Source organism: Zootoca vivipara, chromosome Z2 (assembly GCF_965207765.1).
Source record: "Zootoca vivipara chromosome Z2, rZooViv2.hap1.1, whole genome shotgun sequence".
NCBI classification, from domain to species: Eukaryota; Metazoa; Chordata; class Lepidosauria; order Squamata; family Lacertidae; genus Zootoca; species Zootoca vivipara.
Window position 1 is genome coordinate 45,881,366 of NC_142585.1, and position 9,425 is coordinate 45,890,790.

The 9,425-nt window shown below is 53.1% G+C and overlaps 1 protein-coding gene across 1 annotated transcript; it reads right to left on the reverse strand.

The window, feature by feature from the left end:
* Window positions 1-7,896: 7,896 nt before the first annotated feature.
* On the reverse strand, window positions 7,897-9,405 carry LOC148686664 (uncharacterized). The gene has a single exon (XM_088665430.1). It carries the CDS (start codon window positions 9,304-9,306, stop codon window positions 7,897-7,899), a length of 1,410 nt encoding a protein of 469 aa, XP_088521556.1. The 5' UTR covers window positions 9,307-9,405.
* Between the last annotated feature and the right edge of the window lie 20 nt (window positions 9,406-9,425).

Sequence of the window (9,425 nt, forward strand, 5' to 3'; positions counted from 1 at the left end):
ATATATATCTATATATATATATCTATATATATATATATATATATATATATATATATATATATTCATAAATAAACAGAATTAGCGCCACACACATATACATACACACCCATCACAACTCCCCAAGATCATATTATTTAGTTACAGCATTTAAGATGGTTATAGCTCTTGGATAGAAACTGTTTTTAATCGATTCTGTTAAATTGTGGGTAAGCATAGCAGACGACACAGCAATATCTCCAAAGCAGCTCTTTATTTGGAAGCTGGAACAGAACTGAACTGCATTGCCGAGCTGGCCTGCTTTTATAGAGGCTGGCTCAAACAATGTATCAAACATAATTCAAAGTTCCCTCCTAAAGTTCCCTCCTAAAACAACTGTCAAGGACCTGAGGGCCTTAGGGAAAACTATATACACTAATACATAACACCCCTTCCCACTAAGAAAAGGCATTAGTTACATTCGTAATGGTTTCAATTAGGTACAAGAGCATTACAGTTTCTATTTACAATGCAACGTTTCAAGTGCAGTTACTGACATAGTCCCGTAAGTAGGATGGCCGCTTGGTGACCCTGGTGGAACGCCGAGGGCCAGTACCAGTGTCCAGGGGGTTGGCCGATTCCTGCTGAGACTGTGGCGCCACCGATGTTGGTGGTGAGTCCAAGTTTCCTGTCTCCGTGACTGCCAAAGGAACCACCATGTGCGGACTCGGTGGATGGTCAGGCACAGCAGTGGCTCTAGACTCTGGGGGGCCCTGCTGAACCTCTTGGCTAGGATCCACGTCCGCAGCTTGTGAGGGAGGTGTAGATTGAGCCTCCCCTTCCGTTAGAGCTTGCTCTGGAGCTGGGGGTGCAGTTGGGGGCACTGTGGCAGTGTCCAAATTCCCAACCCTGCGCCTCAGCTGGTCAATGTGTCGGCGCCATAAGCGTCCGTCTTCGAGTGCCACCTGGTATGAGCGGGGTCCAGTGACTCCCACTACCGTGGCCGGCACCCAAGGAATGTCTCCCACAAAGTTCCGGGCAAAAACCCGATCCCCCGGAATGAAATATCGTGGTGTGTTGACACAGCCCGGGGGCTCGGCCACACCAAATTCTGGGTGTAGTCAATCAAGTGGAGATCGAAGGTGGCGGCCCATCAGCAGTTCGGCTGGACTCCGCCCTGTGGCTGCATGAGGGGTGATGTGCTGCACGAGCAAGTACTCAGTGACCCGCTCGTGCCAGTCTCCCTGGTTCAGGCGCGCAAGCGCCTCTTTTGCCGATCTCACCATTCTTTCTGCATGCCCATTGCTGGCGGGGTGAAATGGTGCTGTCAGCGTGTGTTGGATGCCCAGTCCCAGGAGGTGCCGTTCAAACGTACCTGAGGTGAACTGTGGTCCGTTGTCGGAGACGAGAACAGGACACCCATGGGTTGCAAACAGGCCCTGCAGCACCCGGATGATGGCCTTGGAAGTGGTGGATGTCATCAGGGCCACTTCCAGCCACTTGGAGTAGGCATCGACCACCACCATAAAGGTCCGTCCGTGGAAAGGGCCACGGGTGCCTTGGGCGTCTCCCAAGTGTGTCCTTTAGCTGCCAGCAGTGCAGGTCTTGACTCTTGGCACTTTTGACAGGCGGCAACCCATGCAGTGATGGCATCGTCCATGTTCGGCCACCAGACGTAACACCAAGCTAACACCTTCATTTTGATGATTCCCGGGTGTCCGACGTGCAGAGCCTCGAGGACGCGTTGGCGGAGCTTTTGAGGAATCACGACTCGGTCCCCCCACAATAGGCAGCCACAATGAGCTGAGAGCTCGTGTTGTCTGGTCACAAACAGCTGGAGATCTGAGGCGAAGGGACCTTGTGGCCATCCCCTCCACACCCAGTTGAGCACACGGCTGATAGTCCGGTCCTGGGCAGATGCGGAGGCCACATCAGTAGCCGACACTGGAGCTGCTGGAAGGTCTTCAATCAAGAGGATCGATGACGCTGGAGCTGGGTCTTCCACAAGCATTGGAAGAGGGCACCGACTAAGAGCGTCAGTGTGGCCCAGCGACTTTCCCGGGCGGTGGATGAGTTGGTAGCGGTAAGCTGCCAGAAAGACAGTCCATCGCAGCATGCAAGGCGAGAGGACCGGTGGTGTTGGTCTATCACCCGCAAGGAGGCCTAGGAGTGGCTTGTGGTCGGTGATGAGGTTGAAATTCCTGCCGTAGAGGTATTCATGGAACCTCTTCACTCCAGCCACAAGTGTCAGTGCCTCCTTGTCAAGCTGGCTGTAATTCCGTTCAGTTGGATATAGCGTCCTGGAAAAGTAGGCAACGGTGCTTCCCTTCCGTCCGGAAAACGGTGACTGAGGACGGCGCTGATGCCAAAAGGTGAGGCATCACAGGCAAGGGCCAGCGGCCTGGCTTCACTGTACTGTACCAGCACACTGTCTGATGAAAGGAGAGCCTTGACCACATTGAAGGCCGTCGTCTCCCGATGACCCCAGGACAAAGGTGTCTTCATGCTGAGGTGTCGGTGGAGAGGCTCAGCTACAGTCGCTTTGTGGGGCAGGAACATATTATAAAAGTTCAGCAGTCCCAGGAATGCCTGCAACTCCGTTTTGTTCTTTGGGGTGGGGGCCTGCTGGATGGCCCGGAATCTTGGATTCCTTCGGGTGGAGACCGGAGGCGTTGACACGGTAGCCCAGGAACACCACCTCTGGAACAGCGATCTTGCACTTCTCTCTCTTTACCTTGAGTCCAGCCTCCTGGAATCTGGTCAACACAGTGCGGAGGCGCTCGAACAGCTGTTGGGTAGACTCTGCTGACACCAATACGTCGTCGAAGTATGGCACCACGCCCGGAAGCCCCTGCAAGAGACGCTCCATAAGGCTTTGGAAGATGCCAGGAGCCACACTCACCCCAAACTGCAACCGGTGACACTGGAACACCCCTCGGTGGGTGACGATCGTTTGGGCTTCTGCGGTGGCGTCATCGACTGGCAGTTGCTGATAGGCCTGGGAAAGGTCCAGTTTTGCAAAGACCTTGCCTTCACCCAGGGAGTGCAGCAGGTGGTGGAGGACGGGAACCGGATAAGTGTGCTGCTGAAGTGCCTTGTTGTTTGTGCACTTGTAGTCAGCACATATTCTCACCGACCCATCTGGCTTGACCGGTGTAACGATGGGAGTTTCCCACTTGGCACGATCCACCGGCTCCAAGACGCCCTGGGCGATCAACTTATCCAGCTGTTCATCCACCTTAGCTTTGAGGGCGAACGGAACCCGGCGTGGCTTAAGTCTGATGGGGGCTGTTGTGTATTGAGTCAAAGGATTTTATATCTGCATTACTATTGTCTGTATGTGCTTTAGGGTAAAGTAACTGCCTTTTGGTTCAGCTACTATTGGTTCATTTAAGCTGCTGTATTTGGATCCTCTGTCTTATTGGTTCCCTCCAAAAGGCAGCACTGTGATTGCCTGATATTGTTCCCTCCAAAATGTATCCCTTTCTAGCTAGTTCCCTGTCCCTATAAATGTAGCCTTCCTGCCCTCAGAGTCAGTCCTGTTTTGCCCTGAATAAAGAACTGTCTATTGAAGATGCGCATCTGGACTTCTTAAGCCACGACACAACATACTGGCGACGAGGATGGGATTGCAGGCTGTCTGAGGAGCGGAATATCAGATTCCTGACCTCAGCATCCTGATCTCAGCAAACAGGACTCCCAGCAACTGATGAACATTTCAGTACTGGCGAAATGGCGGCGTCACGGTTCATGGAACCATTCCATCCTGGAGCGTCTGAGGCGTGAGATGCGTACCTGGAGCGGTTCGAATTCAGCCTGGCTGCAAAGGGGGTCACTGATGAGGACAAAAAGAAGGCGCTGCTCCTGAGTTGCTGCGGGGCAGAGACTTTTGAGTTGGCCCGTGCACTACTGGCCCCCACAACACTGCGGGAGGCAACACTCCAGGATATTACAGACCATCTCTCGAGGCACCTCAACCCTACAGCGTCTAAAATGACCTGGCGCATAGAATTCCACAAAAGACAACAACAAGCTAGTGAGGCCGTGTCAGTCTTCCTTACTGAGTTACGGAAATTGGCAAGACACTGCAAGTGTGTGGCCTTCGCAGCAGTAAGGCCCGCAGGCGGATCGCTGCAAAACAAGAAATTGATTTGGCAACAGCACTCCAAGAGGCTATCGCAACAGAAAATGCGGAGAAGGAAGAACAAAACCCGGGCCAGAGAGCTACAAAAGTGGCAGGGGAGGCTGCTCACATGGTGGACGACCAGGAAGCCAGCCCCAACCAAAGTCCGGTGCGCAGAATAGAGATGGTGCGACAGGAGGGAACGGCACACAAAGACCGCCGAGCGGCATGCCCTGGCTGTGGCGGAGCGCACGAAAGGAAGAATTGTCGATTCCGTGAGGCTGCGTGCCGTGCGTGTGGAAAAACGGGACACATAGCGAGGGTCTGCAGGTCAGGTGCCACCAGCTCGTCTGGACCATCAAAATCAGGGGGTCGGAGGACATCCACAGCAACTTACCTACTCGATGACTGCAATTACCTCACGCAAATCGAGGGCAAAACTGTTCAATTTCCAGCCCAAGGGAAGCCGTCAGTGCGGGTCTGGATCAACGGGAGGCAGTGTAACATGGAGGTGGATTCTGGATCTGCGTTCTCCATAGTTTCAGACGACACTGCTAGAACGCTATTCACGAGGGGTAAGTTCCCCCTGTTAGAGCCATTCCCAGCTACGCTACAATCTTATTCTGCCGGCTGCATACACATCCTGGGAATGTGCACTGTCAATGTACAGTTCCGTGATAGGGAAGCAGCACTGAAGCTAGTGATTGCAAAAGGGAAGCGCACTAGCCTGTTGGGCACGGACTGGTTCCCAGCTTTGGGTCTGGGAATCTCAGGGCTCCACACAGTCCAGGTAGCTCCAGAGACATTTGGCACCCTGTACAATGAATTTGGAGCACTGTTCAGTGGGGAGTTGGGGTGCTACAAAGGGCCCCCAATTGACCTAGAACTGGATCCAGGGGTTGCGCCAATCTGGCTCAAACCCAGGCGGGTGCCATTTGCACTGCAATCAAAAATAGAGACCGAACTAGATAAATTAGTACAGCAAGGAGTACTCTCACCAGTGGATTCGGCCAGATGGGAAACCCCCATCGTCACGCCACTGAAGGCTAATGGGAAGATCCGAATTTGTGCGGATTACAAATGTACAATAAATAAGGCCATCAGGGCAAAGCTGGCTGGAGGAAAGATATTCGCAAAGATTGATTTGGCACAGGCATATCAGCAGCTGCCGGTGACCCCAGCATCCGCAGAAATTCAAACAATTGTAACGCACAAGGGTGCCTTCAAGGTGAATAGACTACAGTTTGGTGTTTGCGTGGCACCTGGCATATTTCAGGGCCTAATGGAGCGCTTGCTGAGGGGTCTGCCGGGGGTGCTGCCTTATTTTGATGATGTGCTGATAGCGGGAAAGGACTCTCAAGAACTACTGGGACGCATCCGGGAAGTTCTGTGCAAATTCAGGGATGTTGGTCTTCAACTAAAAAAGGAGAAATGTAGTTTTGGGGTGGCTGCTGTGGACTTTTTAGGGTACAGAATTGATGCTGCAGGCATCCACCCCATGGAGTCTAAGATCAAGGCTATCGCCGAGGCTCCGACACCGATAAATAAGGCTGAACTGCAATCCTTCTTGGGACTCATAAATTCCTACCACACATTCGTTCCGCACAAGGCATCAATAGTCGAACCGTTGCATAGATTGCTACAAAAAAACAGTGTGTGGCGCTGGGGACAACTTCAACAGGGAGCTTTTGATGCTCTGCGGGGAATGCTGTCAAAGTCACAGGGAGGCGGACGGCTCGGAACGACCAATCTCCTTCTATTCCAGAACATTGAGCCCCACAGAGCGCAACTACGCTCAGATTGATAAGGAGGCGCTGGCTATAGTCACGGGAATTAAAAGGTTCCATGACTATGTGTACGGCCGATTCTTCACGATTCAAACAGACCACAAACCCCTATTGGGTTTATTTAGCCCGCATAAACAAACGCCTCAAATTTTGTCCCCACGCATAATCCGATGGTCCATTTTTTTGAATGGCTTCCAATACGAACTGTGTCATGTGAAGGGTAAACTGTTGTGCCATGCGGATGCGCTTAGCCGTCTGCCTCTGCCTGGAACGGTTGATGACGACCCAGCCCCGGCTGAGCATGTGATGATGATGGAGGCACTTCCCGGACCACCCGTGACAGCTACTGAAATTGCTGAAAGAATGAGAAAGGACCCTGTCCTCGCCCGTGTTCTTGCTTGGGTGGGGAGGGGATGGCCCAGGGGGCCACAGGAAGAGAAATTCAGACCCTTCACGGCAAGACAACACGAACTGTCACTCCACAAGGGCTGCATTTTGTGGGGCGACAGGGTGGTTATTCCAGGGCTCTTACGTAACAAGATACTGGACACTCTACACATGGGACATCCGGGCATGGTGCGGATGAAATCATTAGCCAGGTGCTATGTGTGGTGGCCAGGCATGGATAAGGACATTGAACAATGGGTGCACACCTGCCAGGCATGCCAGGAGGTGCGCCCAGAAATGCCCAGGGTACCTGTTTATTGGTGGGAGCGGGCCCGGAATCCGTGGAGTCGGCTTCATATAGACTTTGCGGGGCCATTTCAAGGGAAGGTGTTCTTGATCGTAGTGGACGCCTATTCAAAATGGCTAGAGGTCTCACTTGTGCCAAACATGACGTCAGCTGCCGTGGTCAAGGTCCTCCGCAAATTGTTCGCGACCCACGGGCTACCCGAAACCATTGTGTCAGACAACGGGGCAGCATTTGTGTCCCACGAGTTCAGGGCGTTTTTGGCTGATAATTTAATTAGAGGGGTCACTTCTGCGCCTTTCCACCCGTCCTCGAATGGACAAGCCGAACGGATGGTGCGCACAGCCAAGGAATCGGTAGCACGTCTTCTGGAAGGGGACTGGTCTGCCCGCATTGCAAGCACACAACACCTGCAGCACACAACACCGTGTGTATCCACGGGCAAGTCACCGGCAGAACTATTAATGGGAAGAAGGCTAGCCACAATTCTGGACTTCGTTCACCCCGACAAGGTGCCCGCCCGCTCTGCACGAGAGCCACCTGCCATTGAGGCCGACAAAACACGATACCTGACATCGGAGGAGTTGGTTTGGGTCCGGAACTATGCCAGGGGGCCAACATGGGTACCAGGTGTGGTTACGCGGCCCAGCGGGCCAGTGTCATATTTTGTAACCTTGGAGGATGGCAGGGTTATGCGCCGCCACATTGACCAGCTGAGGCGCCGGGCTCCTAGCAGGGTTAATGCTGGTGGGGAGGAGTCGCAAACAACTCTGCCTGCGATCAGTGAGTCACCGCCGCCAAGCCAGGTAGGCCCAGGGCTACAGGAGGTGGAGGACTCAGAGAGTCAGGAAGCTGAGACCACCACAGGTGGACCGGACCCGGTGATAACTAGTGAGTCTAGGGAATTGACTAGTGAAACCGTACCCGCTGAAGTACCGGAAGTTGCTGGCGAGGGAAGCCTGACCACGGATAGGCCTAGGGATGCTACGCCGGTGGTCAGGCGATCCAGCAGGATTCGGAGACCACCGCAACACTTGAACGATTTTGTACATAGTGTCAACATGGTGCGGGGGGGTGTTGTGTATTGAGTCAAAGGATTTTATATCTGCATTACTATTGTCTGTATGTGCTTTAGGGTAAAGTAACTGCCTTTTGGTTCAGCTACTATTGGTTCATTTAAGCTGCTGTATTTGGATCCTCTGTCTTATTGGTTCCCTCCAAAAGGCAGCACTGTGATTGCCTGATATTGTTCCCTCCAAAATGTATCCCTTTCTAGCTAGTTCCCTGTCCCTATAAATGTAGCCTTCCTGCCCTCAGAGTCAGTCCTGTTTTGCCCTGAATAAAGAACTGTCTATTGAAGATGCGTATCTGGACTTCTTAAGCCACGACACAACAGGGGCGACTTGTGGATCCAAGCTGAAAGATATGGGTGTGCCCGTGTATTGGCCCAGGGTGCCATCAAAAACCTCGGCAAAGGCTTTGATGAGGGCCTCTGTTTCAGCATTGGAGATGCTGTTGATGCCGGTGACTTCCATGCTGAGGGCATCAAACCATTCTAGCCCTAGGAGGCTAGGACGTGGACCTTCAACCACCACCAGTCGGAGCAGGCCCGAGAATTCTTTGAAGGCAACCCAGAACCTGCCGATGCCTACTACGGGAATGTCATTTCCCTGGTAGTCTCTGAGATGTACGGAGTGCTGGTCAAGTTGCCTTTTCAACAGTCTGGGCAGAAATCTTTTGAGTGTGTTCCAGGACACGGTGGACATGGCAGACCCGGTGTTGATCTTCATATCACACGGATCTCCTTCGATGAGCACCGTGATGTGTAGCTTGCGTTGTGTCAGTGAGTTGGCTTGTCCAATCGAGGTTCCTGACGAGCAGTGGCAGTTGGTTAGTGCGAAACAGCTTTCGTTGGTGGACCGGAGTGAAGACTTGGCCTTGCGAAGTGGTGAAGGGGGCGTGTCAGACGGAGCTGACCGGCATACCTTCTCAATGTGTCCCTTTTTTGAACACCGCCGACAGATTATGTCCCTGAATCGGCACTTAACATGGGCATGGCGGCCTCCACAACCGGCACAAGCTGATTGGTCATTGGGCTTTGATTTAAATTTTCTATGCTCTCGCTTGGTTTGGTGCACGTCGTCTTCTGAATAAGAAGTCTCGTGGCTGCTAACCTCCTCGTGGTGCACCTGAATTGGCTTCTTAGTGGAGTGTGGGCTGCTGGCCTTGCGGATCTCCTGGGCTGCGGCCTCCTCCATGGCCTTCTGTAGCGTGAGGTCTGGCTTGGCGAGGAGGCGCCGCTGCAGACGGATGTTCCGGATTCCGCAGACGACTTGATCCATCAGGGCGTTGTCAAGGTCCCGGAACTCACAATGTAGGGCGGCCTTCCTAAGAGCAGCAATGTAATTGCTGATGGACTCCCCCTCGGCCTGGTTCCTGTGGTAGAAGGCGTGGCAGGCAGCAATTTTAGATGGCTTGGGCGCGTAGTGGGTACGGAGCTTCTCTTGGAGCGTGTCCCATGGCGCTTCCTCGACGGCTAGACGTGCAACCAAGGCCCGGGCTGTCTCAAATACCTCGGGGCCGCATAGACTGAGGAAGAGACCCCGCTTCCGCTCATCAGACACCGCTGTCAGCGCATTTGCTTGGAGGAAGCAAGCAAACCGAGCAAGGTACGTGTCCCATGATTCAGAGGCTGGTGCGAACGGCAGTAGAGGCACAAATGAAGCCATGGTTCCGATGTGATGCCTACGTGGATGGCGATGGAGGGCGCACAGTGCTCTAGCCAGAATGGTCAGCTCTGAATGTGATTTCGCTCAGTGATTTCGCTCAGTGATTTCGCTCAGTGATC

Coding starts and splice junctions, on each gene's coding strand:
- LOC148686664 (XM_088665430.1), bottom strand. CDS start 9,306: ATGGCTTCATTTGTGCCTCTACTGCCGTTCGCACCAGCCTCTGAATCA.